At 57.6% G+C, this 25,224-nt stretch overlaps 13 protein-coding genes across 13 annotated transcripts; 4 read left to right on the top strand and 9 right to left on the bottom strand.

The window, feature by feature from the left end:
* Positions 1 to 28: 28 nt before the first annotated feature.
* SCHCODRAFT_01155975 (uncharacterized protein) lies at positions 29 to 5,338 on the top strand (the record flags this gene model as incomplete). The annotated part of the gene is made up of 21 exons (XM_050341119.1): positions 29 to 412; positions 467 to 642; positions 692 to 1,032; positions 1,085 to 1,263; positions 1,313 to 1,483; positions 1,531 to 1,949; positions 2,003 to 2,092; positions 2,141 to 2,268; positions 2,325 to 2,418; positions 2,476 to 2,605; positions 2,659 to 2,868; positions 2,923 to 3,128; positions 3,181 to 3,382; positions 3,430 to 3,599; positions 3,650 to 3,971; positions 4,021 to 4,140; positions 4,191 to 4,243; positions 4,294 to 4,447; positions 4,502 to 4,698; positions 4,751 to 4,858; positions 4,909 to 5,338. 21 exons carry the CDS (start codon positions 29 to 31, stop codon positions 4,964 to 4,966), a joined length of 3,912 nt encoding a protein of 1,303 aa, XP_050199240.1. The 3' UTR covers positions 4,967 to 5,338.
* Positions 5,136 to 6,116, bottom strand: SCHCODRAFT_02509476 (uncharacterized protein; the record flags this gene model as incomplete). Its single annotated transcript, XM_003030524.2, has 2 exons — positions 5,136 to 5,832; positions 5,887 to 6,116. The coding sequence occupies 2 exons, from the start codon at positions 6,114 to 6,116 to the stop codon at positions 5,136 to 5,138; spliced, it is 927 nt and encodes a 308-aa protein (XP_003030570.1).
* Positions 6,117 to 6,299: 183 nt separating this feature from the next.
* SCHCODRAFT_02631722 (uncharacterized protein) lies at positions 6,300 to 9,789 on the bottom strand. The gene is made up of 8 exons (XM_050345677.1): positions 9,538 to 9,789; positions 9,368 to 9,487; positions 9,169 to 9,317; positions 8,235 to 9,122; positions 8,003 to 8,182; positions 7,754 to 7,952; positions 6,973 to 7,703; positions 6,300 to 6,919 (listed from the first exon to the last, which is right to left on the bottom strand). The coding sequence occupies exons 1-8, from the start codon at positions 9,731 to 9,733 to the stop codon at positions 6,593 to 6,595; spliced, it is 2,790 nt and encodes a 929-aa protein (XP_050199239.1). The 5' UTR covers positions 9,734 to 9,789; the 3' UTR covers positions 6,300 to 6,592.
* Positions 9,790 to 10,123: 334 nt separating this feature from the next.
* Positions 10,124 to 11,562, bottom strand: SCHCODRAFT_02750165 (NmrA-domain-containing protein). The gene is made up of 5 exons (XM_003030526.2): positions 11,183 to 11,562; positions 10,993 to 11,130; positions 10,892 to 10,943; positions 10,332 to 10,843; positions 10,124 to 10,281 (listed from the first exon to the last, which is right to left on the bottom strand). Exons 1-5 carry the CDS (start codon positions 11,357 to 11,359, stop codon positions 10,210 to 10,212), a joined length of 951 nt encoding a protein of 316 aa, XP_003030572.1. The 5' UTR covers positions 11,360 to 11,562; the 3' UTR covers positions 10,124 to 10,209.
* A 204-nt stretch (positions 11,563 to 11,766) lies between these two features.
* On the top strand, positions 11,767 to 13,290 carry SCHCODRAFT_02583366 (uncharacterized protein). The gene is made up of 4 exons (XM_050343937.1): positions 11,767 to 12,635; positions 12,686 to 12,814; positions 12,869 to 13,017; positions 13,073 to 13,290. The coding sequence occupies exons 1-4, from the start codon at positions 12,142 to 12,144 to the stop codon at positions 13,138 to 13,140; spliced, it is 840 nt and encodes a 279-aa protein (XP_050199238.1). The 5' UTR covers positions 11,767 to 12,141; the 3' UTR covers positions 13,141 to 13,290.
* A 38-nt stretch (positions 13,291 to 13,328) lies between these two features.
* On the top strand, positions 13,329 to 14,964 carry SCHCODRAFT_02631715 (NAD(P)-binding protein). The gene is made up of 7 exons (XM_050345676.1): positions 13,329 to 13,397; positions 13,447 to 13,565; positions 13,626 to 13,785; positions 13,846 to 13,962; positions 14,019 to 14,157; positions 14,216 to 14,384; positions 14,483 to 14,964. Exons 1-7 carry the CDS (start codon positions 13,364 to 13,366, stop codon positions 14,756 to 14,758), a joined length of 1,014 nt encoding a protein of 337 aa, XP_050199237.1. The 5' UTR covers positions 13,329 to 13,363; the 3' UTR covers positions 14,759 to 14,964.
* Positions 14,938 to 16,389, bottom strand: SCHCODRAFT_02631714 (uncharacterized protein). The gene is made up of 8 exons (XM_003030527.3): positions 16,269 to 16,389; positions 16,180 to 16,219; positions 15,990 to 16,119; positions 15,784 to 15,929; positions 15,573 to 15,723; positions 15,358 to 15,508; positions 15,170 to 15,256; positions 14,938 to 15,117 (listed from the first exon to the last, which is right to left on the bottom strand). The coding sequence occupies exons 1-7, from the start codon at positions 16,325 to 16,327 to the stop codon at positions 15,205 to 15,207; spliced, it is 729 nt and encodes a 242-aa protein (XP_003030573.1). The 5' UTR covers positions 16,328 to 16,389; the 3' UTR covers positions 14,938 to 15,117; positions 15,170 to 15,204.
* A 7-nt stretch (positions 16,390 to 16,396) lies between these two features.
* Positions 16,397 to 16,835, top strand: SCHCODRAFT_02343794 (uncharacterized protein). The gene has a single exon (XM_050342438.1). The coding sequence runs from the start codon at positions 16,534 to 16,536 to the stop codon at positions 16,786 to 16,788; it is 255 nt and encodes an 84-aa protein (XP_050199236.1). The 5' UTR covers positions 16,397 to 16,533; the 3' UTR covers positions 16,789 to 16,835.
* On the bottom strand, positions 16,735 to 18,210 carry SCHCODRAFT_02631712 (MRG-domain-containing protein). The gene is made up of 7 exons (XM_050345675.1): positions 18,029 to 18,210; positions 17,696 to 17,909; positions 17,545 to 17,640; positions 17,409 to 17,491; positions 17,167 to 17,357; positions 17,027 to 17,111; positions 16,735 to 16,973 (listed from the first exon to the last, which is right to left on the bottom strand). Exons 1-7 carry the CDS (start codon positions 18,199 to 18,201, stop codon positions 16,883 to 16,885), a joined length of 933 nt encoding a protein of 310 aa, XP_050199235.1. The 5' UTR covers positions 18,202 to 18,210; the 3' UTR covers positions 16,735 to 16,882.
* A 470-nt stretch (positions 18,211 to 18,680) lies between these two features.
* On the bottom strand, positions 18,681 to 20,285 carry SCHCODRAFT_02631709 (ras-domain-containing protein). The gene is made up of 8 exons (XM_003030529.2): positions 20,152 to 20,285; positions 20,057 to 20,087; positions 19,943 to 20,004; positions 19,885 to 19,891; positions 19,760 to 19,832; positions 19,693 to 19,711; positions 19,547 to 19,639; positions 18,681 to 19,473 (listed from the first exon to the last, which is right to left on the bottom strand). Exons 1-8 carry the CDS (start codon positions 20,167 to 20,169, stop codon positions 19,108 to 19,110), a joined length of 669 nt encoding a protein of 222 aa, XP_003030575.1. The 5' UTR covers positions 20,170 to 20,285; the 3' UTR covers positions 18,681 to 19,107.
* A 659-nt stretch (positions 20,286 to 20,944) lies between these two features.
* SCHCODRAFT_02669542 (uncharacterized protein) lies at positions 20,945 to 21,675 on the bottom strand (the record flags this gene model as incomplete). Its single annotated transcript, XM_003030530.2, has 2 exons — positions 20,945 to 21,393; positions 21,444 to 21,675. 2 exons carry the CDS (start codon positions 21,673 to 21,675, stop codon positions 20,945 to 20,947), a joined length of 681 nt encoding a protein of 226 aa, XP_003030576.1.
* A 1,825-nt stretch (positions 21,676 to 23,500) lies between these two features.
* Positions 23,501 to 23,817, bottom strand: SCHCODRAFT_02669541 (uncharacterized protein; the record flags this gene model as incomplete). Its single annotated transcript, XM_050346608.1, has 2 exons — positions 23,501 to 23,533; positions 23,563 to 23,817. 2 exons carry the CDS (start codon positions 23,815 to 23,817, stop codon positions 23,501 to 23,503), a joined length of 288 nt encoding a protein of 95 aa, XP_050199234.1.
* Positions 23,812 to 24,113, bottom strand: SCHCODRAFT_02509201 (uncharacterized protein; the record flags this gene model as incomplete). Its single annotated transcript, XM_050343216.1, has 2 exons — positions 23,812 to 23,908; positions 23,956 to 24,113. Coding segments are annotated over 2 exons (255 nt in total), but the record flags the coding sequence as incomplete, so codon positions are not given.
* Between the last annotated feature and the right edge of the window lie 1,111 nt (positions 24,114 to 25,224).

Genomic DNA, 25,224 nt, shown 5'->3' with positions numbered 1-25,224 from the left:
CCGGGCGCTTAACTTGGCTTCTGCCATCATGTCGTCCCTCGAGAAGTTGGCCATTCGCGGCATCCGCTCCTTCGACGACAAGCAGATATCCGTTATCGAGTTCTTCAACCCCGTCACCGTGATCGTCGGGCACAATGGCAGTGGCAAGACCACGATCATCGAGTGCTTGAAGTACGCGACTACGGGAGACCAGCCCCCAAACACGCGCGGTGGCGCATTCGTGCACGACCCGAAGATGGCGAACGAGAAGGAGGTGAAGGCGCAGGTGAAGCTGAGATTTCATGCGGCAAACGGGCAGCGGATGCTCGCGGTGCGCAACCTCAGTGTGACGCTGAAGAAGACGACGGGGATGACGATGAAGACCCTAGAGAGCATTCTTGCGGTGGCTGACGAGGCTCAGCAGGGAAAGAAGGTGCGTGTCATGATCATGTAGCCCCGTTCACTTACGCTGATTCATGACCGGCAGCGCGGGGTCATCTCGACGAAGTGCGCAGAAATGGACACCGAGATCCCCCAGCTCCTGGGTGTATCTAAGTCGGTCCTCGAGAATGTCATCTTTTGCCATCAGGAGGACTCGTACTGGCCACTATCCGAACCCTCCACACTCAAGAAGAAGTTCGACGACATCTTCGAGGCGACCAAGTGCGTACTAAAACTCTTCACAATACATGACTCTCAACCCCTCTATCAGATACACCAAGGCCCTCGACTCCATCAAGAGCCTCCGCAAAGACCGCGTCGCTGAGCTCAAGACCGAGAAGGTCCGGCTTGAAGGCCTCGCGCGCGACAAGGCACAATACGACAAGCTCAAGGCGCGCATATCCGAGCTCAGCCAGACCATTGTAGCGAAGGAGGCCGAGTACGACCAGGTCAAGGTCGAGTACGAGGCGATGGTGGACGCAAATCAGAAGCTGTACGAGCAGGCGAACGCCTTCCGCGAGACGTACATGAACGTGCAGAACCTGGAGAACCGAAAGAAGCAGCTCAAGCAGGATATCGAGGAGGCGAAGGCAGAGATGAAGGAAGAGGAAGGTTTGTCGTGGTGATTGAGCTCGCAAGGAGCCGAATTGACCTATACGCGTAGGCTCCGACGAGGAATTAAGGGAGCGTCTCCGGAATCACGAGAAGCACATTGAGAAGGAGAAGGGTCGGAGACTCACGGAGATCAACGCGAAGGAGGATCTCGAGGAAGAGCTAAAGGCAATGCGCGAGGAGCAAATGCATGACACTGCTAGGCTCGGGAAGCTGCGCGCCGAGAAGGAGGTTCGAACGCAGTCCTCTTGTTCGAGCATCATCCTGACTATCGCACCAGGCCCAAGAGCAACGCATCCGCGATAGGGAGCAGATCATCCGTGAACTTGCCGCTAAGCATGGGATCTCCGGCTTCAACATAACGCCCTTGGGAGCGGACAAGGTCGTGGAGTTCATCTCGCGACTAGACGACGCGTACCGCAAGAGCAAGGAAGAGCTGGACGCTCAGACGGTGGGCATATCCTCTGCATGTTCTAAGGGAAACTCAATGGCCTGCAGCGCAACCTCCAAACCAAGCAGGACGAGCACCAGAAAGAGCTCCTCGAATTGGAGAAAAAGGTCGACTCCCTGCGAACCCGGAAATCCACCATGAAGACCGCCCTCGCCGAAAAACAAGCGTCCATCACCCGCGACGAAGCCACACTCGACGACATGCAGGACATCCCTGCCCAGCTCGCCACCGTCGACTCCGAGATCGAGGACAAGACAGAGAAGCTCAAGAAGCTGCGTGAGCAGATCAGGACCGCCGCGTACGACAAGCAGATCGAGGAGAAGGCACGGGAGGCAAGGTTGTTGGACGACCAGCGGAATGAGGCGAGCCGGGAGTTCAGGTTTCTGAGCTCGCAGGCGGAGATTAGGGCGAAGCTGCAGCTGAAGAGGACGGAGGTGCAGAGTAAGACGAAGGAGGTGCAGGCGACGTGGGTGGTGGTCTTTCTTGCATGTAGTATGCGGGGCTAATTGGGTTGTACAGCATCGAGACGAGCAGAGTCAAGTTCCGCAAGATCATGCAGAAGGATCCTGTGGCCGAAACGATGGAGAAAGACCTTGACAAGGCCAGGATGTGAGTGCTGACGGCTGACGATTAGAATTGGGCTGAGTCCGCGCCCAGTGAGCGCGAATCCGAGCAGGAGACCTTGGACAAGCAGGCGACCAATGCTGCCAGCGTGGTGCAGAACTCGGAAACCGCCATTACCACGATGAGGCAGGAGGTTAAGACGAACAAGGAGCGCATACGCGGTACGCCACTTCCCTCTCACGCATTAAGCTTGTGGATGTCTGATTCCGCGTTGCAGTCCTCGACAGGAACATCAAGAAGGTCCTTGGCGAGCGGCCGACCATTGAGAAAGCAATCGCTGAGGCTAAAGAGGAAATCGAATTCCGTCGCAAGTGGGCACCTTTAAGGCCGCGCAATCTTATACTGGTTCTAATCACCCTTACCCTCAGGCGTATCGAGGGCCTGAAAGGCGGCAAGACCTTGCTTGAGCGATGGCTCCAAATCGGCGAAGAGCACAAGAAGTGCCCGGCGTGTGTAAGGATGATGGACGACCGGGAGTTGAGAGAGTTTGAGAAGACGGCGAGTGATGTGGGCACGAGATTGTGTGTGCAGTGCTGATAGGAGGTGTGTAGATGCGCGAGCACATCGGGAACGCGGACCCCAAGAAGCTTGACGGGACGAAGAACGAGATGGAGGAATGGGAGCAGGAGCTGGTCGAGCTGGAGGGTTTGATACCGCAACAACTGGAGCTGGAGCGTCTGAAGGAGGAGACGCCCGCGCTCGAGGCCAAGATCAAGGCGCAGGAGGACGCCCTTCCGGAGCTCTCAGCGCAGGCTGACGAGGTATATTGTTCTACTTGTGGCCATCTGTTTCCAAGGGACTGACCTCGCGGATAGATAACCGACAAGATCGACCTCCTGCGCAAGCAGGCAAACGAGGTGCAGGCGCTCAAGCTGCAGGCCGCGAACATCACCCGCCTTCAGAAGGATGTCGAACGCCTTAAGGAAGAGATCGAGGAGATTGAGCACGACCTTTCGGCGACTGGCTCGACGAAGTCAACGGACGATCTGCAGGCGGAGATCGAGAAGATGACGGACCAGATGTGAGCCTCCCTACTGTCGCTCTTACCGTGAACTTTACCTAACCGTCCGTAGTCGCTTGCTCGAGCGCGAGAAGAACCACCTCACCGCGGACAGCAACCGCATGAACAACAGCGTCATCTCAACGGAGAGGGAGCTGCATTCCTTGCAGACGCGCCGGATGGAGCTCACGTCGAAGGTTGAGAAGATGAAGACGCTCGAGACCAACATCGCGGAAGCCAAGAAGCGTATAGAAGAGATCGCGGTCGACCAGAAAGTAAGGTGCAGACTTTGAGTGCCTTCAGCGTCTCACGCGGTGTCCAGGACATCGATGTCAGGATACGCGAGGCCCAGGGTCCCATTGACGCGCTCAACGCGCAGTGGGAGTCCATCCGCGCCGAGCTGAGGGCTATCATTGAAACAGCTTCCGAGCATACTCGAGCGTTGAGCTTGGACAGCGACAAGCTGAACAACATCAACAAGGCTGTGGAGCGGTATGTCTCTCACTTTCGGCACCCCCTGCAGTGTCTGACGAGTTGCAAAGCTACGTCAAAGAAAAGAGCCAGCGCATCTTGGACGAATGCAGCAACACCGTCGAGCAACGCAAGGTGGAGATCAACGAGCTCTCCGAGCGCGTCGAAGCGCAGCGCCGCGTCATCGAGAAGATCGACAAGGAGATCAACGAGAGCGGCGCGTCGCAGGCCTCCCTGCGCGAGAACATCCGCGTGCGGAAGATGCAGAAGGAGATCGTCGAAATCCAGACCGAGATTGACAAGGTGGACATGGAGGAGATTGCGCGCTCCCGAAGGGCGTTCAAGGATCAGTATAAGCCTGCAAAGGAGAAGGAAACGGAGCTGCAGGGGCAGGTGAGTTAAGTGGATGTCGTGACTCAAATGGTAGCTGACCAAAACTAAGTATTCCCACATCGGCGGCATGCTGACGTCCAGTCGAGAACAACTGTCGACGTGGGAGCATGACCTTCGCGACTTCAAGGACATCAACAAGAAGTATACGGAGCAGCTGATCAGGGTCAAGGTGCGCGAACTACCTTGTAAGATGTAGCCAGTCGCTCATGTAGCGCGCAGATGTCCGATATGGCAAACAATGACCTTGAGAAGTATGCCAAAGCCTTGGATAGGTATGTCGGATACCGATTCGCGGTTGTAAAAACCGGCTAACATGGCTCAGCGCCATCATGAAGTACCACAGTCTGAAGATGGAGGAAGTCAACGACACGATGAGGCATCTCTGGAACAAGACATACCAGGGTACAGACATCGACGGCATCAAAATCCGCTCAGATGTTGAGGGTGGCGCATCGAAGCGGTCCTACAACTACCGAGTGCGTAGTGCCCATTGTTGCGTGCTCGCCTAACCTGACTGTTCTCTCATTCAGGTGGTCATGACCAAGGACCAAGTTGAGATGGACATGCGAGGGCGCTGCTCCGCAGGTCAGAAGATGCTGGCGTCCATCATCATCCGCCTTGCCCTTTCAGACTCCTTCGGCCAGAACTGCGGCATCCTCGCCTTGGATGAGCCCACCAACGCTCTGGACACAGAAAACATCGATGCTCTTGCTTCCAGCTTGGTCGAGTACGTGCACCGTGTGGTCTTCATGTCTCCTTGGCTGATCAACTCTATGCAGTATCATCAACGAACGCAAGAACCACTCGAACTTCCAGCTCATCATCATCACCCACGATGAGAATTTTTTGCGAAAGCTCGGTCAGAGTGAAGTGATGGAGCACTACTGGTCAGTGTTCCGCTACTTCTGTATGCACCTATAGCTGACTCGGTTTATAGGCGTGTAGTCCGGGACTCCAGGCAGAAGTCCATCATCGAGCGTCAACGATTCCACTAATCTATATATGTTTTGCGCCTTGCTATCACTGTTTCTGCTGCATCTGTCTAACTGCTCATCTACGACTGACATGGACAAGGGATACTCGCACTCGTAATTTATGCCATGTACTCGGTCCACTCTACACTCTGAACGAAGGTTACATATGTACAGCTGTACGCTCCTGCTGCTAAGACTCCAAGCCAAGATCCTCCTTCCGACGTGCGTGAAGCTCCGACCACGGCGGCAAGCCAAACCTCTCAGGCATCTCCGCCCAGTACGCAGATCCCCACGACAGGTCGGCCTGTTGGACATGCAAGAAGCAGCTATCGCAAAGTACTCTTTCCAAGTCGTCCCATCGAGCCTGAGGCATGTGGTGAACGAATATGGCTTGATTTTTTCGAAGGAGGGCGATGGCGATCGAGTTCCTCTTGATCATGCACGCAGCGCGACTGGTGCAGGTGGCAACCGGCGTCAAGAACATGTCGACGATGCGCTGGTTCGCCTGCTGGTCCATATCTCGGACGGCGCGCAAGCACTTTTCCCGGGCGAGTTCTGAGAGATGAAGGTGCATGTTGTCGTACTTTGGGCTGATATGGCCGTCGAGTATGCACTCGGGACCCATGCGCGTGCAGCATTCGAGGGCGACGGCAAGTAGCCACTGGGCACCGACCTCCATGGCAACGTCGGCAATGGCAAAGTGGACGCAGGGTGGTATTCCCACTGTCGATCTGGCGCCTTCGAAGCTGCGTGGATAGATTGTCGATGCGTGGAGAAGAGCGCGCCGACGCAGATACGGCACGTCGTATTTGTGGGCTAGGCGCAAGACTGAGACTATCTGGCGGATAGGTAGCTTGGTCTTCGGACCAACTGGACTCTCAAAGAATCTTGTGGCAGGCCGTCAGCGTGAAATCGAAGAACAACAAAGGCCCCAAGCGTACCCCGAGTCAAATATGGCGCGCAAAAAATAAGCAACCTCACTTGCTTTATCATGGAGCTCAACGACAGGCAAGTCTTCCGAGGTAGAGCCCGAGGGTGGCTGTGGAAGGCAGAAAAGATCGGCGAAGAAGGTAGAGCGTGCGGCAAGTATAGAGCGATGCACTCGGAATCGCGTCCCTTCCGCCTGGATGATGACATTGCCATCGTCGAACCAGAGGTCGTCCACCTTCATATCTGGAGATTTGAGACGATCATCGGAGTCCATTGCCACAATTGACACACCCCGCGTGACGATGAGAGGCGGAGGCAAGTGACGTGACCGGAGACCGGACGATCGCTGATCCGGTTGCTATTGTGACGGAAAAGGAAGGCATTGAAGCGCTCGTTGACGGTGCATGCGAGGACTTCAGACGCAGGTAAACTCTGACCAAAATTCATGTACATGGCATGTTCGCCTAAGGGTATCATCACAAGCGTCGTAAAATTCCATATCCTACCTACAGACGAACTGCGAACGCGAAATGAGTATGTGCGATATCTCCGTACAAAGACAGTAGAAAATAAGATAAACTAGACCAGAGTAGCGGTTGAGAGATACGTAGAGACAAGGTATGTAACGCGCCGCGAGTAGATCACACCTGCTGCTGCAACAATGAAAAACAAGAGAAGGTGAATAAAGGTGCTGCCGAGGGCCTGCCTCGGCCACTATTATAGCTTCATCAACCCCTTCATCGCGTTCGCAACTGCGAAACTCGACTTGGCCATTATCTGCCTCGACTCCTTTGTCACCTCTGGCAGCGCTTGCACCTCGCTCAGCTTGTTTGCGTGCTCCCCGAGCTCGCGCAGGATCTCCTTCCCTTGCGCGGCGGACGCGGGCGGCAGGTTGTCGTTGCATACGGCAACGATGCTGGACACGATGGTGATGATCTGGGTGATGTTCTCGTTCAGGGTCGGCGAGGGTGTTGGACTTCGGACGCCGGAGAGCACGCTCTGGATTGCGTAAACGATGGATTCGGTTTGAGCTTCAAGGTACGGCTAAAGTAAGATTAATTAGTGAGGTGTGGTAAGTAGAGTAAATGCTAACTTGCCTTGAGCTCAGCCCAAGGATCTTCCGCTCCAGTCGCAGATTCATCACTCGCGATGTTGCCCCCGCCATTTGGCTGGTCAAAGATAGGTGGCGGCGAACTCGTGTGCTCAGAACTCGAGTTACCCGACGGCGTCCCCCGGCCAAACCCCCGCATACGTTCACCCGCACCAGACGAAGCCGTGCTACCAACCCTGCTATGCATTGACCGCTCCTCCACCGAGCGCAGCATTGGTGAGAAGGCGTTTCGCGTCGCCGGGCTCGCTGCAGCGAACTGCTCCTGCTCCTGCTTCGTCGCCCGCCGGATGAGCACGGTGCGTGCGAGCTCCGTGACCGTTGCAGATACATGGCTGGCAGCAGCATCCAGCAGGCTAACGGGGGACATGCCTGAACTTGACGCATGGGTCTTGACCGCGGCGACGAGGTTGCTGAGCGTGGCCTCGAGACGCTCTGACAAGGCTTTGAGCGTCTCGGGGTCGACGTCGGATCGTTCCCGCGAGCTGCGTCGCTCGAACGCGCGGCTGTCTTCGATGATCGCAGACGCGGCGTTGACAACGGCCTTCATAGGCGAAAGCACGCGTGTCGGCGCGTTTGAGCGACCGGCAGTGAGCAAGCTGTCGACAGAGCTGAGGAAGGCGGTGATATGGATGTCCAGGATGCCACCGTCGGCAGTGACTGGCAGCTCCTCCGCTGATCTGTCGACCCTGGGGGCCTGCGAATAGAGCTGTGATGTCGCTAGAAGGTTCAATGAGCATCAGCAAGGTCTGCAAAGAAGGCTGACATACCCTTGACACTGCGCAGCTCGGTCTTCGCCTGCTCGTACTTGCGCTTGTACTCCTTGAGCTGGCTATCGAGCTCACGGATGACGCCAAGATCCGAGTCCTTCGCAGTCATCAACTCGTCGTTGCGCCGCTGCAAGTCCTCCAGCTCAGCCATCAAGCCTTCCATATCTGAGCGCAGTTGGTCGACGATCTCTGGGTCAGCCTGCAGACCGTCAGCATGTCATGCAGCGAAGAAGCAGTTTTGAGACGTACCCCGCCTCCGCCGCCACCTCCCCTTTCGCGCTCTTCCTCTAGACGCTCGCAGCGATCTCGCAAGATCTGCAGCTCCTCCTCATCGGCCACCTTGTCTCGCTCTCGCCGGTCACGCTCGCGCCTCAAGCTGTCGACTTCGTCTTCGAGCTCGCGCATGCGGTTGGCCTGCGCTTCGGATTGCTACAACAATCTGTCAGTCGACAGAACCAGGAAGGTGCAATGCAGTACTTACCCGCCTCATCTGCTCGAGCTGGTCTTCGAGCTGCCGCACCTTCTCATCATCGTCACCTCGCCTCCTCTCCCGTGCACCCGCCGAGTCGAGATCACGCTGCATGGACGACATCTGCGACTGCATAGTCGCGATCTTGTACTCGTAATCCCGCTTCATTTTCTCCGTGTCGTCCGCGACACTAGCCCGCCCGCCGAATCGCCCTCCGCCAGAGCGGTCAGACGCCGCAGATGCCCTGCCCTTGTTGTAGAAGTCATCTCCGCTTCGGCGGCCAAGATCATCGTCGTCATCGGTGTCTCGCAGTCGCGCGCTGAGGCCGCTCAAGCCACCGACGGCAGGGCTTGTCGATCCGCGATAGTCGCTCGCGCTATCGGGCTCGTCAAGCAGATCGCCCCGCTCCCGGCTTGGTTCGCGATCGTCGATGGTAGTGCTTCCGCTCTCGCGCGCTTCACGCGCATAGGGCACCTCGATGTACTCTTCCTCAATTGTGCTTTTCGTCGGGATGATCATCTGGCTGGTGGCAGTGGCGCTCTGCATTGTTGAGGAGGCGCTCTCGCTTGCGCCGCTCGTGCTAGTCATCCCGCTAGGGCGGCGCGCGATATCGGCACCTCCACGGTCTTCCGAACGGCGTCCAGTAGTGTCTTGTGAGGGTCGCCGCCGTGATGAGGCAACACTGCCCGAGTAGTTGTGGCTCATGGCGGATCTAGAGAGGGGAGGACCTTGCTCCTCGCCCGGCTTCCGGCCGCGGTAGACATCTTCGCTCTGGCGACTCGAGATGGAGTAGGTGGCTTCACTGGGCCGTCTGCGGTCTTCTGAGGGTCGCCTGCTGCCACTTCCGTAGCCACTGTCTGATGGACGGTCCTCCGAGTCCTGGTTTGACTTCCCGCTCGGCTGCACATGGTAAGAAGGATGCCTGCTGCTGGACAGACGGACGTACATCTTCCTTGAACTCCGGGTAGCGCCTTGCGAGTTCGTAGTAAACGTCGCTTGATAGGTCTTCGAAGCGGGAAGTAGGGAGGGTAGCGAGTTTCTGGCGAGCCTGGTTGCGCTTGGGGTGGAACTCCTCACGCACAGGAAGGAAGGGAACTGCGAACGGACGTGAGCGCCATGAACAGTGCACGATACGCGTCACGCACCTTGCTTGTCGCTCTTCCGCCTCACTAGTTCATCGTACACATCAGTGGACAGCTCATGGAACTGCTGGATTGTCAGCCGCGTGAGCTTCTGTCGGGCGGTGGAGCGAGAGTCCTGAGTTGCTGCGCTTGTTCATTAGCGCTGGGCGTGGAGGGGCCTTTGAGGGACGTACAGCGCGCAAGATAGGCAGCTAGATAGGACGAGAGCTCGTCAAAGTGGATCTTGGACACGGTCCTGTAGTCGATTTGGGGGACGGCGGGTGCACTCTTGTCCTTCCCGATGGGACGATAGGACTCCGTCTTGTAGTTGGAGATGCCCGAGAACGCGGTGGGGGTCGGGGAGGCAGCGCGGGACTGCGAGCGACGCATGTTGGGAAAGGCGCCGGCGTCGTGATGGGTGTTGGGTTCAAGAGCTCATCGTCGAGAACAATGCATGAGGCATGCGACAAACACGCCGCGAGTTCCGAGCCACGTGGTTTATATGTGGGCTCGGCCGTTAAGTTAGCTCGTGCCGAGAGCATCATCGACCGCGCTTGTTCCTGGCCATTATGTTCGATCCCAGCTGGTTACACACTCCCTCGAGTCGTCGGTCGAGCTTTTGAGGTGGAGGTGTACGAATTTGTACCTATTCATCATGAAATTGTAACACTTATCCACTTGACGCGGAGCGCGTACGGACTGGATCTCTTCTCCATTCGCCCGTGGAAGTACTGCAAAGAAAGTGACCCTGTACCCTTCTGAACTAGAGTACTCAAGACACACGGAGTGATCCCTTAGTCAGGAAGTGGTATTTACAAGATTTATACCAAACTGGGACATTCATTATTCTACATGAATCCTAAGGCTCAGTGCGCTCCAGAGAAAGCAGGGTTGCCCTTGATGTACTCCTCAGGTGTTGTGAGCGGCTCGTCGACAATCTAAGGGCAGGTCAGATGGGGAGTACGCGATGTAGCGATAGGTTACTCACCGACTGGCTCCAGTCGAGCTTCTCGCCACCGTAGTAGCCGAATTCGTACACGAGGCGCATGTTCTGCAGCGTCTCCTCCTGGATAGCCGGAGGCATACCCATCTGACCCAACATCCCCTTGAACGCCTCGTTCGGCACGCGCTGGAACGTCGCATCCTTGCCCGACGTCGGGTACACCTTCTTGAACGCCTCGAGGATCTGCAGCGGCGTGATATACCCCGACGACGCGTAGACGCGCTTGCCGAGCGTCTGCTCGCGCTTCATGAAGATCGCCTTGACGAATTTGCCCGTGTCGCGCTCGGCGGCAAAGAGGGGAATCGGGGCGTCCTCGGGCATCGCCATGCCGAGTGTCCACTTGCCCTCGGGAGAGGGGCGGAGGCTCATGCCGGGGATGTTGGCCATGTAGAAGCCGGGGAGGAAGAAGGTCGCAGGGATGCCGAGTTCGCGGATGTAGTCTTCAACCTTGGCCTTGCTGTCGAAATGGTGGACCTCAGAGAGGACGCCGTTGGTGACTGATAGATGGTGAGGACGAGAATTGTTGTGAATGAATATATACTCACGCTTGGTGACGTTGAGAAGACTGCTCCAGACGAGATGTTGGACGTTCTCTTCCTGGTGGCAGATTAGGCACGTCAGGGATATATTGTGGCAAGCTACACACCTTGCAGATATCGGCAATGTTTTTGCCCTGGGCAATCTCCTTGTCGCCGCTCATGCTGTCCCAGAAATTGGTGACCGCAAAGACGCCGTGCGCGCCCTTGATGGCCTTTCGCAGCGACTCCTTGTCGTCCATATCAGCCTGAAGGTGGCATGGTCAGATTTCGCATCACAAGAACTATGAATTTACTAACAGCGACAACCTCCGCGCCCTGCGCAGCGAGCGCCTTAGCGCTGTCCTTGTTCACATCGCGCGTCACCGCGCGAAGGGCGAACTTGCTCGACGCGGCGGAGTCGGCGAGGATGCTATTGATAACAGAGCCGCCCTGCTTGCCAGTGGCGCCGAGAACGGTGATGATTTGCTTGACCATGATGAGAAAATATGTTTGTGGTAGAGGAAAAGGGGATGAGAAGAGATGCAAGTGAAGATCCCCCCTCTCCCTCCACGTCCTTTATACTCCTGCTTCTCAGCGCGGGTGTATACCTTGTCGCGCGTGGATAAATTAAAGTCCAAAAGCTTACAGAGCAGCGTACGCGTCGACCTGCCGCGACTACATCCTCATGAAGTGTTCGCCACCTTTCACCGCCTCGTCAGCTCGAGGACAGGTGAGTACAATGGTCAAGAGGAAGAGAGCGGGTAAATTGGACTTGGGTGACCAATGTCCTTCACGTTTGGGTTTGCCACGTGCGCGGACGGAAGTGGGTCAACGCGTTACGATGAACTGTGACACGACGCGTTTTGGACTTGTTTCCGACCACCTTGTTGCTCTCAGACGGCGGAAATTCTGGCTATGCCTCTCTCTATGCCTTTTGGAAGGTTTATGTGTGCCTAAAGCTCTGCTGGTGTACTCTCTCGGCGAAATTCACCCTCTAAAGAGCCCAATGATAAGGCTTGGTAAGCCAACTTGCAACCTTTGCTCCGGAAGGACGCAGAAGAGGAGGGCGTGTGGTATCGAAGAGGCAGGTGGCTTCACCATTCAGGAAGCATCATGATGCCGGCTTGCCTGGCGCGTCGCCTCGGCTGACGATCCCCCTGTCAGTCCAGCCTGGTACATAAGACCATGCCGCGGTTGACGTGAACAATCCCCGATACTCTTTCCCTTTTTCGTATCCAGTACCACTTTGTTCTCCGCCCCCATCAACTACTCTCATTATGGCCGACGACTCTCGCGCACCGCAGGAAGCCGCCTGGAAGGCCCCCCTCATCCGCGGGCTCTACCAACGCTCGTTCGCCGGCATCATCGTCACCATCGTAGGCCGCTCTGCCGACATTCCCTTCCAATACGTCCTCTTCAAGAAAGGGTACGCCGTCAGCCTGTTCGCCCGCGTCGGCATCCTCTCGCAGCCCGATGTCGCCCAGGCCGCCCTCACCACCGGCGCTGGCGTTGGCGGGCTCGGGCCAGTGCCCACGCTCCTTCTGGGGATCTACACGATCGCCTCGATGCGCCACATCTACTGGGTGACGATGACAAACACGATGTACTTTGGGCCGACGGGCGGCGCGATTGTCGCGGTGTACAACAGCCTGCTTAACACGGCGAACACATTCATGGTGGCGTATGGGGCGACAAGTCTAGTGCGGGCCGCTGCAAACGCGGCAACCTCCAACTCGATTGCAGGCTGGGCCACTTCGCTCGGGTGGCAGCAGTGCGTATTTATTCCCATCTTGATTGTCCTTGCCTGACCCTTTGTTGTAGGTGGGCGGGCCTCGGCCTCTTCCTCTCCGGCATTGCCATCGAGATGCTTTCTGAAGAGTCGCGCAAGAAGTTCAAGAAGGATCCGAGGAACAAGGGCAAGGTCGACGGCACGGGCCTATTTGGCGTAGTGTGAGTCCACTTGTTCGTCTTCAACCGATGTTTTGTTGACGAATCAAATCCTAGACGCCATCCCAACTACCTCGGCTACACCCTCTGGCGTACTGGCGCCTCTCTTGCCACCGGCTCCATTCCCGCGGCGGTCATCTCGTTGCTGTGGCAGATTAACTCGTTTGCCGGGTCGATTCCAGACCTCACGCAGTATATGGCTCATCGTAAGTCGTGACGACATAACTTGGTGGATATTGCGCTAATATTTCCTATCCTCAGGGTACGGCCAGCAGTGGACGGAGTACGAGAAGCGTGTACCTTACAAAATTATCCCTGGTCTGTACTAGGAGTCCGGGATGTGTATTGTGCCATTTCTGGTCCATACGCGAGCTCTCGTATGCGATTTTCAGACATATCACTTGCTCCTGTAGGCGTGGATACCTTTCTAGCTGTTCGTGAAGTTGAATTGTGGAAATATAATCACGTGTGGTCATCTCCGAAAGGCGCGAGGCCCGAAAGTGCGAAGTGCGTTTGACGCGTTCTTCACTTGTGTCCCTCCACGTCAGAGCCATGGACGCTGTCAAGTTACTCTACGCAACGCTGAGTAGGGCGGAGTGCTAAATCACCAGAGAATCCGCTTACAGAAAGATCAGGCCGCGACTGCCCGGTGGTCGCGATCGCGCTCGTCGCGCTTGGCTCCCTTAGCCTCCTGAAGTTCGCGTGGAAGACGACATGCTTCCTCCTGCAGACCTTCGTCCTCCCCGGAAAGAGTGTACGCTGCCCGCCATACTCACGAGAACGTGCACACGTGGATTGACGCATCCCTTTCCAGCTCGAGAAATTCGATGCCAAACAGGGCGCGTGGGCGGTCGTGACCGGTGCGACGGATGGCATCGGGAAGGAGTTCGCGCTGCAGCTGGCGAAGGCGGGCTTCAACATCTTCTTAGTGTCGCGCACGCCGGCGACGCTGGCAGCGGTTGGGCAGGAGATCGGTGAGTCGGGTGATCGGGGAGGGGGACGTGTTCACGGCTGATACTAATGGAGTGTTGCAGAGCAAAAGTACCCCGGCGTGAAGACCGCGTTCCATGCGATCGACTTTGCGAAGGCTGATGAGAGCGCGTATGAGGGGCTTGCGGCAGCGTTGAGGGAGCACGACGTCAGCGTCCTGGGTGAGTGGGTTTACTCTGCGTTTTTGAGAGGTACGACTGACACGCTTTCCCTCCAGTCAACAATGTCGGCAAGTCGCACAATATGCCCGCCTACCTTGTCGACGTCCCGAAGGACGAAATGCTCGACATTGTAAACATCAATGTCACCGCGACCCTCCGTGTCACCTACGCGGTCCTTCCGGGCATGGTCCAGAAGTGCGTCTGCTCAAAGAGCCTTCTTTCGACTGCCGAATTCACCTCCTTTCTTCTCTAGGAAACGCGGTCTCATCCTCAACATCGGCTCCTTCGCCGGCGCGGTCCCCTCACCCATGCTCGCGCCCTACTCTGGCACCAAGGCCTTCCTCTCCACCTTCTCCGACGCGCTCGGCGCCGAGGTCAAGAAGGACGGTATCACCGTCGAGCATGTTAACACCTACTTCGTCGTGCGTATCTCTTCCTTCTCCCTCTCCCCTCCCATCCCCTCTTCACCCATCTCGCAACCCACCCGACTATCCGAAGTGACCTAACACCCTTCCCCCAGGTCTCCAAACTCTCCAAAATCCGCAAGCCGAGCCTCTTCATCCCCACACCCGCCCCCTTCGTGCGCTCCGTGCTGGGCAAGATCGGCCTCGCGTGCGGCGCCGCGTACAGCGGGCGCCCGAACACGTCGACGCCGTACTGGTCGCACGCGCTGATGGACTATGCCATGACGCTGGTGGGCGTGAAGAGCTTGTTCATCGAGCACACGCACCGATTGCATGTGGATATCCGGCGGAGGGCGCTGAGGAAGGCGGAGAGGGAGGCGAAGCAACAGTGAGGATGTATGGCTTTTTGAGAGCGCTTGGGATAGACAGGCATGCCGTGAGGGAGCAAAATGTATCCTGCTACATACTACATCTGAAGCTCGGAGACCTGCTCTTAATTTCTGAAGGGAAACCGTGAGAGCACGAGACGGAATTCCACATTCGTGCAGATAACACCAAGGCGGCACTGCAATGACTGAGCTATTTTCCCATTTGCCGGGTCGTTATAACATTAGGAGATGCACCGTGTCTGATTGGTCTCCACTACAGGCACTAAGGCAGGAGGAGAAAGTACGATCATGCGTTGCGAGAGATACATAGCAGGGCGAGGGAACATATAATGCGGAGTAGAGGGACGCAAAACCAACGAGTACTAGGCAAGGAAATCAGTATGCTAGTCTACGACAGACAGCAGAGGACAGAACCTCTTGATGGGAATCCCGGGAATGCAAAGAAAGCCTCAACCGCGCTTGGCGCCGGTGAGCGGGTGGAACGGGGCGAATTGCCAGAGACTGCGAATGGGGTCAGCTTTACTGTGCCCCGCACTCGCACTGGCATGCATCGCCGGCATTGCCATAATCGAAGCAAGGCGTCAAGAATCGAGAGCACTCACTCTGCATGCTCTTTGACAAGCTCCGGAAGCGCCTCTTTAGCCTCCGCAGGTATTGGCGGCCAGGCGTCCGTCGTGGCCAGGTCGTGGTGGGCGACGACGAAGGGGAGGAGGAACTCGGCTGTGTATTGCCCAGTGAACCACTTGAGGTTCTCTAAGAGGGCAAACAGACGTGAGCACACTTGAACGAGGTACAGAGATGCGAAGCGAGCGCTCACCCTCGACCATTTCTACCAGAGCCTCCTTCGACGTGGCCTCCAGCAGCACGTCTTCCTTGATGGCAGCGACGTGCTGCCTCATGCCATCGACCATGGGTCCGGCGAAGGCCATTTCGTGCGTCAGCACAGCAGGAGAATAAGATGCTGGGTTCTGCGATGACGAGCGTATATGAGCCTTCGCATTCAATATGCACCTCAAATGGAAACTCACCAGCTTCCACCCCTCGATCTTCTCCTTGAGGGCATGTACGCCGGCGATGGCAGTAGGCATGTATCCGGTATCGGTGTACCCGAGGACCTCAAAGAGGGAGCGCCCGCCGACGCGAGGATCCTTGGTGGTGAAGAACTCCTGGTCGCCTATGAGGTGCGGTGGTTAGTGGATCGCTACAGCGCCTTCATATTGGATAAGCGACACACCTTCAAGGTGCAACTCCAGGACACCGCAGACGCGGGCCGCGTAGTCGAGGAAGGCGGGGAAGTTGGGCTGGCCAGGGAGCGTGTGTGCACCGTTGCTCTGGATGGCGTTTAGGGCGCGGATGAGGTCGTTCTGGAGGAGGGTCAACGGGACGCACACAGAGTATCACGCTGCGATTCGACGCGTGCGCACCTTCATGAGCGTATTGACGTGGCGCAGAGCAGCGCGAGGGCTACATCGTGGTGAGCAGGCAAATTGAGAAGTGGTAGACATGTACGCACTCCGTCGAATTGAGATCAGAAGGAACGTTCGCTACTGGCAGAATTGGTAGGGGGAACATCGTGACTGGTGTCGCGCGTGGTATAGTCAAGACGATGGTAGGGTGGCGCAGAAGTCGTGTAACGCTGAGAGATGCGGTAGGTGGAAGTCGTGGTAGATGGAGGTCGCAGACGAAAGCAGTCGCAGAACTTGTTGAGTGGCTAAAGGAACGAATCTGATTATATACTCTGGTGCTCGGGCCATCCATCAAGACAGGGCCAAACGGGCATGGCGACAACCGGCAGGCTGCGGTTGGGAGCGCCTGCATGGCCATTTTGGGGACAAAGGGCGGCTGCGTTTGGTAGCCTCATGCGGGGCGATGCAGGCGATTGGTGGCCACACGCGGAAGCAACTGAGAAAGGTTCCGACCCAGGACAATGCAAGACTCGAGTCTTCGTGATGGGGTTGGCCAGGGATGGCCATGAGGCGTGGGTGCATGAATGCGTGGATATGATATATGCGGGGAAAGCACAACATGAATAAGTGGTACAGGACAGCGAAAGGATGGGGTAAGGGTAGAGGAGACGCGAATGGAGGACGGGCAAGGAACAGCGGATACAGGAAGGGATAGGCGCCGTCATGACCTCGACAGGTTCTGGTATTGTATCGACGCTTGATCATATTGCTCCATATTGAGGAATAGCCGCGCGCGTTCGCGGACCATCCACCTATAGCGCGGAGTGTAAATATGCGGGCAGAGAATGGGAAGCAAGCTACGCACTCGACCAATGCTTTGCTGTACAAGCCCAGCGAGTTCACTGTGTCCGGATCCAAACTGGCGGCCGCGACCATTTGCGGTAGGCTCACTGCGAACAATTCCAATGAGCATACCAGTCATTCGTCAAGCCATCTGTGACGCACCCAACATGCGCAGGAAATGCTCTGCGCCGTATGCCTCGCTCATCTCCTTGCCCTCCGCGTCGAATTTCTCCCGGATGTTGGCGTACTGTGGCCGCTCGAATCGGTAGAGAAGGTTCTTGCCGAGGGCTTTGTCGAAGTAGGTCTTCAGGCCGGAGATTATGGAGGGGAGGAGGGCGTCGATGTCGGGTAAGCTGATCGTGGGTCAGCTTGGGTCCTGCAGGGGATGAGGGAAGTCTGCGCACCTTGCTGGCCTTTCTCTCCTGACATAGGCCTCGAACTCTTCTAGTATCTGCTTTACGTTTGGTTGTCGGGGGAGAGAGACGAGCTGATGCATCGCAACGTCTCAGTGAGGATTCATGAGAGCAGAACCGAGCGCACCTGGTTATTCTTCGTCACCGCCTCCCAATCGTCCACCAGCCTGACCTTCATGGCTTCAGGCATCTCCAGCTTCAGTTCTGTCCTCTTTGACTCTTCCTGAGAATCGACTCAGTGAGCTTTCTCCAGTCATCTCGCATGGATAGGCACGTACATCGTCTCGCGCGCGCTTCTGGCCGCGCGAAGTCCCGTCTTTCCGTGCTGCTCCCTTCACGTTCGCACTTGCGCTGCCACCTGCACCCTTCGCAGAGCCTTTGGCAGACTTCGGATCGCTGTTGAGATGCGTGCCGAGATGGAGCGATCTTGCAATCTTCATGTTCTCCTCGGTCATCTTCATCAAGCGGGATACAGGCACCCATTCATCCCATCTGACGAACGACATGCACGTATCGAGTGACACAGCGAGGTCGAGTAACATAGCCAAAGAGGAGGGGAGAGAGAAAGCATGTCAGTTTGCGACGGTCGTTCAAGCAGTACCACCACGCACGTCTGCTTCCAGCCTTTGTAGTGCACGAAGTAGTGTGCACCCTCCTGGCCGGTCACTGGGTGCGGCCCTTGCGCGTTGTGCACCTTCAGGATCTTCGCTTCGTAGATGAGCGGGCCATGATAACAGAGCGCCTTCTCGTTGATGGCGTACTGCTCAACATTCGAGTTCGACATGGAGGTGGACAAACAAATGCGAACGAGCGCGCAAACAACGCGTCGGGCTCGGAGAATCGGCCCGACGTGATTGACGCGCCGTCACCAAATTAGGCAAGTCGCTTGTGGGTCCACACTTCTGGACTGCGTCGTGCGGGGCGCGCTCATGTCGACCGCTGGGGTCCTCCGACTCGGTGGAAGTGCCCTGCGTTCGGCCGCTCTGGACGCGTCGTAGCATGGAGGTGGCTCAATGCTGAGCTGTACACGCAATTGACGCGCGTGGCCTTCGCACAGCGCCGCGGGGGAGGAACAACATTTCAGCCCCTCCCGACCCTCCATGTTGTTCTTGGAAACACATGCCGTCGGTCAGCGCAGGCCTGCAGCGTGCTCCCGGGAACTCTGTCCGTTGCTAAGTATACGCACGAGGTACCATCGGATTCGTTGCTTGAGGCTCTGCGCTGCCCAGCCGATTGTGGAGCGCGAGCACGCCTGCCGAAAGCTACGCGATAACGACGCTCGAACGCGGCGGACAAAATAGATATGCCAATATAAACAACAATTCGGCACGAGACATAACAGTAGGCGTATAGAGCAAGACGTGAGGGAGGAGGTTGGACGGGTAGGGGAGCAGAGAGCTCAATAAGAATTCTCTAAGCAAGGGAGACTACGCGATAGTATATCACTGATCATGTGTGAGGAGAGCGAACGGGCTCCCGCTCAATACAGCGCAAGTCCATCAGTAACGGGGAACGGTAGAAAACAGCGAGCGACGTAACATGGAACATTACAGGAGTGACAGGAGGGGCCGGCGTCCGCAGGATAAGTGATGCAAAGAACAGACAGAAAGGGTGCGTGGGGTGGTGGGCAGGCAGAAACAGTCCGCTACGCGCAAAGGAGGCAGCGCAGAAGAAAGGTCCGAGGGCTGACTTAGCAGATAACGCAGCACTTCATGCCCGTGCTCGCCTTTTCTTCCTGAACCACTTTCCCACTGCTCCGCCGCCTGTGGTGCCTGCTGTCGCTGGCGCCGTGCCCAGTGGGCACGCCGTCCCGCATGAGCATGCTCGCGCGCGTCGCGGCCTCGAACACATCGTCGACACCCTCGATCTTGAGCGCAGAGCACTCCTTGTACGCACGCGCGCCGATGAGCTGCGCAACGCGCTCGCCCTGTGCGCGCGTAACGTAAGATGTCGAGGACGCCTCGGATGCTCCTGACTCGGGGCGCAGGTCCGCCTTGCAGCCGACGAGGATGACAGGGATGGTGGGGCCGCAGATAGAGCGGACTTCCTCAATCCACTATGAAGGGCCAGTATCGTCAATCTCCGGTCCTCGGCTTGTCGGAATGTGCGACAGCGGGCACGGTACGCACCTTGGTCTGCACGTTTTCTAGCGAGTCGGGTGTGTCGAGGGCAAAGGCAATGAGGATGACGTGCGATTTCGAGTAGGACATGGGCCGTAGGCGCTGGAAGGTGCTGGTTATGGACACGGCCGACGAGCACGGCGATTGCAACGAACCTCATATTCCTCTTGCCCTCTGAAAAGAAGTCAGAAAGACTGCAGAAACGAATGGCACGCCACGCACGCTGTATCCCACAATGCCAGTTGTACGGGCTTCTCGTCGAGTCTGATTTCCGCGACATAGTTGTCAAAGACGGCTATCGTCGTCCTGGTCAGTCATCGTCCGGCGTCCGCGCACAGCACACATACTCGGTTGCTGCCGATGGGTCGGTCAACACGTCAGGAAGGCAGCTGAACGAGTACGCACGTATTCCTTTGGAAACTCGCCGAGCGCGAAGGAGCATAGTAACGACGTCTTGCCGCATGCGCCTGGCGCCTATCAGCTTCCGCAGGGTCAGAACAAAGAGACTATCGCGCGCACCGTCACCGACGATGACCAGCTTCCTCCGAATCTACGCGCGCAGGGTGGTCAGCGAACTCTCGCACGAGCGTGGACGAGCGAGGTGTGGTACGGACAGGTTGCTGGGATGCCATTCGCGATGGGTAGGAGAGAGGACGATATCAAGAAAGATAAGGAAGAAAGAGGAGAGAAGGTGGAAGCCAAGAAGAAACGGAGGCCTGGCCGCTGAGTGCAGGAGCAGCGAGCGTCCTCACGGTCGCGAATTGAAATGTTCTTTTCAGCCACAACGTCAGACCTTCATCGGCACACAGCCTCTTGCCTTTTGCGGAACATGGCCTCATCGCATTTAGGTCAGCCCAGCAGGCCTCTCCGTCGCCGCCGCCGTCCACGGCCATCTGCGCAGCTTTCATCGCCGCTAACCGACCACATTCACTCGCTTGTCAGGCTCGGCGTCGAAGCTGCTCGCCGTGCGCCCCCCTCCGCGCCCTCGCGCGTAGGAATCAATTCATACACAGCGCGGTTGATGCACGCCTCCGAGCGCAGCCTCTCGGCGGCGATGTCCTCCGCGTTCGAAGAATGTTCGGGACCCCGACTCGGCGATGAATGCTAACGTCGAACGTTCTCCGCGCGCAAGATCAAGAGGCGAGCTTCAACAAGACTAGAACAGGTACAACGCGGGGGTCACAAACGGACAAACACTGGACAACAAGGGACACCAAAAAGTACAAGAGTTACAAACAAACAGAGACGAAAAAGTCGGATGATGGTATGTATGGGTAATGGTACAGATGAAGGGCAGGCAGACCCGCCAATAAAAACAAACCGGACATAGATGTTACACGGAGAGGAGAGAAAACGTACTATAATATCCGTCCGCAACGAAGACACTCCAGCCGGCCCACCCACTCCTCAGACCGGCTTCCCCTTGAACGACTGCACCCACGACTTCAGCCCGCCAAACCGCTTCGTGTTCTGCGGCGTCCGGTCATGTGGCGCGAACCCCATCCGCGCAAGTTTCTGCGCGCTCGCCTTGCGCGCCTCACTGTCGGCCCCCTTCCCGCCGCGCCCTCCGCCCGGCGACGCGTGCGGCGCGGTGGACACTCGGTACAGCCTAGACTCTCCCAGCTCGCCATCCGTGTCCGTATCGTTCGCGTCCAGCGAGCTCACGCGGCTCAGCTGCGTCGCCACGGGCGTCACGGGCGTCTGAGGCACACCCGCGGCGGGCGACACCGGCGCGTCCTCCTCCTGCACGGGCGACGTAGGCGCCTCCATCCCCTCGAGCGAGGACGTGGAGTGGCAAATATAGTGCAAGCGCGGGTCGTCGCTGACCGTACGCAGGCGTCTGCCATTCACTGCGACTGCAACGCGATCAGCACTCTCGTGGAGAATGAAAACAGAATGAACTTACTGTCCGGCATGATGGAGTGCCCTGTCGCTCCCGTGCTAGTATGAGGCCTCCGCGGCACCTTGACCATATTTTTACGATGCCGGCGGCGCTCCGCCTTGCCCATGCTCGACTGCCTGGCCAGGGTCGGCGACGTGTGCTTGTCCGCTTCCTCGATCCAGCTCCGCGCGCTGTCCGGCATGGGGGTCGACGGAAGCATAGAAGGCGTCAAGGACGGCGATGAAGTGCCGGACATGGGTCCATGCGCGATGAGCACGCTGCCTCGCCCCTCCTTCTTCTTCTCCTTCTCCTCACGGAGCCGCCGCTCGAGGGCCAGACTTTCGCCATATGCGGCCAAGCGCGCGCTAAGCGGGATGCCATCGTCCGCCGCGAGGATGTCCTGCTGCGCCTTCTGCACGAGCGCCTCGGCCTGGGCGTGCGACGAGATTGCGCTGAGGTCGATGCCGAGAGGGGTATGGGAGCGACGCTCATTGAGGTTCGCGATGTTGTGGGCAAGGCTGGTATCGCTAGAGTGCGTGGTGAAAACGTCCATGGTAGGCGTCGTCGCACTACCGTCGCTATGGCTGGTCGTGCTCATGATCAAGGATGGCTCTTGGCTTCCGGCGGAGCTGACGCTGCTGAGCGAGTCGCCGCGGCCACGAGCACCATTACCAGCGGGTAAGGGCACGCGTAGCAAATTTGGCGAAGACGTAGCAGAATCGCTACCAGCCGCCACGGGGGGTGGACGACTGATACTGAAGGGAAACTCGGCGGTCGTTTCCGCGTGCTCGGGCCCAGACAGCAGCACACCCGGCGAGATCTGCGAGTCCGTCGAGTTCACAGAGAAGCCCCGCGCGCGACGAGGGTCCTCGACCTCTTCCTTCTCAATACTCGGCTGTTTGTGGATGATCTCCCCGTACGAGTCGTCTTCCTCGTCCTCCACAGCCGACGAAACATCCGCCGACGCCTCGGAGGATATCCTCGAGATAGGATTGCCCGCACTCCCCGGCCGCTTTCCCGCCTGCGCCTTCGACCCGTGCTTCAGCGACCCCGCGCTGTTGCAGCCGCGCAGCCCGAACCGCGAAGTTGAGCTGTTGTTGCTGTTGAACGACGACGTGCGCTCGCTGATGCTCGACGATGAGTCGAAGCGCAGGGCACGGATGCTCGAACCGCTCTGTCCACTGGACGACGTCCGGTTGTGCGGCCTGAGAATCCCTGGGCGCTTGACGGGCGTCTCACGCGGGATGACCACGTCGTCGTCGAAGACCGCGCCGCTGCGATTTGGGGTGCTGCTGGCCCCCGAGGGGGACCGCGCGCGAACCTGGGCAGTATTGCTATCAGGCTTCAGCGGGCTTCGTGATGCGCCACCCGATGGTTGCCGTTCGGTATCATCTTGAGCGGGTAGTTCGAACCTCGTACGACTTGCGCCAGAGGCCGAACGGTCGCGATTGCGTTGTTGCTGAGCGAGGGCGTTGTGCAGATCGACAGCGGAAGGTGTATTGTTGGACAGTTGGGACGACTGAGAGTCCATTGCCATCAGAGTACTTGCGTATGAAGCCGGCAGAGCAAGAGTGTCGCTGGCTGAGTGTGCATGGTGAGGAGGGGAAGATGATATCGGGGTATGCGAGTTCGAGTCCAAGATCGATGAAGATGCGCCGGACGAAGCGGCGGCCTGTTGTGAACTGAATGGGTCAGCGAAGGAAGGCGTGAGGCTGCCATCACGGCGCTTGTTGAGAAAGTTGCGAATCGAGTACTTGTTGCCCAGCTTGCGACCTGCACCACCGCGTCCGTAGGGTATATACATAGCCTGCTCGGCCTCCTGCTCAGCATCCGTACCAGCTGAGCGAGGGCGTCGAGAGGAGCAGCGGGAAGTACGATGACTGGGTCGCGCAGGTGACGCAAGCCTAGGATGTTCGAGCTGTGGCAGGGACGGACGACGATAGTTGGGATCGAAGCCGGGTGGCGGTCCATTTTCAAGGATGGGAGATTGTGGCCCGGCATCGCTGAGCTTTCTTGGCATGGTGTCCGCCCTGCGTTCGGCTATCGAGTGCCCAGAAGAGTTGGCTGCCTTCTGATACTGCTCAGACAGGCCAGATGACGACGCCTTGAGCATGCTCAGAGCTGTGTCGATGGAGCGTTTGACCTTGAGGCGTCTGCTGCCTGAAGCAGCGTCGCCATACGGGTCGGGCGTGTCTGCGCGTTCGGGGCTCTGCGTGTCTCTCCCTGTGCGGAAGTCCCTCTCCCGAAGATCTTTATCCTTGTTGCATACCCAGGAGTGAAGGAAGTCGGCGCACTCGACGAAGCCGTTCTGTCGAGCAACCATTTCAGGCGTGATTCCGTGCTTGTCGGGGCGATCAGCGATGGCCCCTCGTCGAAGCAGGAGCTTGACGATGTTCATGTTGCCATTGGCGGCAGCAAAGTGGAGGGGTGTCGAGCCGGATGTTCCAATGATCACTGTGTTCTTCTCGTTGGAGTAGCGGCGGGGCAATCTGCGGGAAGCGAGGAGGGATGAGTACTGGCGAGACTTGAGCAGAACGAGACTGGCCTTGGACCGTTGACATCAGCGCCGTGGTCGATAAGGAGCTTGACTACAGGTTCCGAGCCTCCGGCGCAAGCGGCGTGAAGAGGCAGGACACCATCGAGCACGGAGTTGACAGGTTGACCCCTGGCTAGGGCGTACTCAACAAGGCCCATGTTGCCTGTAGCTGCGGCAGCATGCAGGCCGAAGCTAGGGACTGCGCAAAGGTCAGCTATGGGGCACGCATGTTGAACGAGGCGACGCACACTCCGTAGTAACATTGTATTTTGCCTCCGCCTTCGCGTTCGTCGTCCTCACAGGCATCCTGGAGGGGCTCTCAGACGCTCAGAGGAGATGAGAGCAAGAGCAGAGCCGGGGCACGATAGAACTAGGTGCCGAGATGGGAAGTGTTGTGATGTATCAGTGTGCGGGGATGATGAGTTCCCCGGTTTATTGTCTTCTGCGCCACCAAGGGGAATGACGTTGGTCGCTGGATATGGGCGATGGTGGGCTGCCAGCAGATGGTGCTAGCAGACGTCGTTGGCGACGGCGGCGAAGCTGTCGACAGCGCCCGCGCGGCACGATGGAAGCGGGAAGAAAGGAGGATTCGATGGGCGCCTGCAACCACGGGCAGAAGCAAAGCCGATCAATAGTTGCCTTTCGGACTTAGTAATGATTTAGTGATCTCTATTTGTTCTCTCTCTTTCCATTCTTTCACTCGAACCTCCATCATCTCCGTGTCATCTCAGACATCCTCGCCCCTTCCAGCATACTACGGTATCTATCCCCTACCCATCCGCTCCAGAACGACACTGCAAGATACTGGTCTTTCCGCTTTTCCATGTCGAAAAGGCGCTGACACTCGGTTAGCTTGTGAAAAGTCAGGCCCGCGGCGATGGCGGCGTCGATGGTCACCCTCCCTGCCCGAAACGTCGATGATAGGTCCTCCGCTCTGATACGCCCCCCAACCCGACAGCTACGCGCGGCTTACGCTCTCTATCCGCGCAGGCTCCCCACTGAGGCAGCTGCAGCATGCTCTGTCGTCAAGAAATCACCAATGGATCTGCGCAACGAGGATACACGCATGCTCGTGCAAAGCCTTCTCTTCGCTGATCTACCTATGCCTGACAACAAGTGCTCTGGTCCGCGGCGATTCTCGCGAAAAGCGAGCAAATATACCTACCTCGTGGTAACATGATATTCTCCCGATGCCTCATCCTGAGCGCCGCGCTCTTCATCAGACTCATTGCACGAGGGGCCACTTCATGCAGTCATCGAAGTGTGGCA

This window comes from Schizophyllum commune (assembly GCF_000143185.2).
Source record: "Schizophyllum commune H4-8 unplaced genomic scaffold SCHCOscaffold_8, whole genome shotgun sequence".
Taxonomy (NCBI): domain Eukaryota; kingdom Fungi; phylum Basidiomycota; class Agaricomycetes; order Agaricales; family Schizophyllaceae; genus Schizophyllum; species Schizophyllum commune.
The sequence above is the reverse complement of the archived record's forward strand: the minus strand, read 5'-3'. Positions and strand labels throughout refer to the sequence as shown.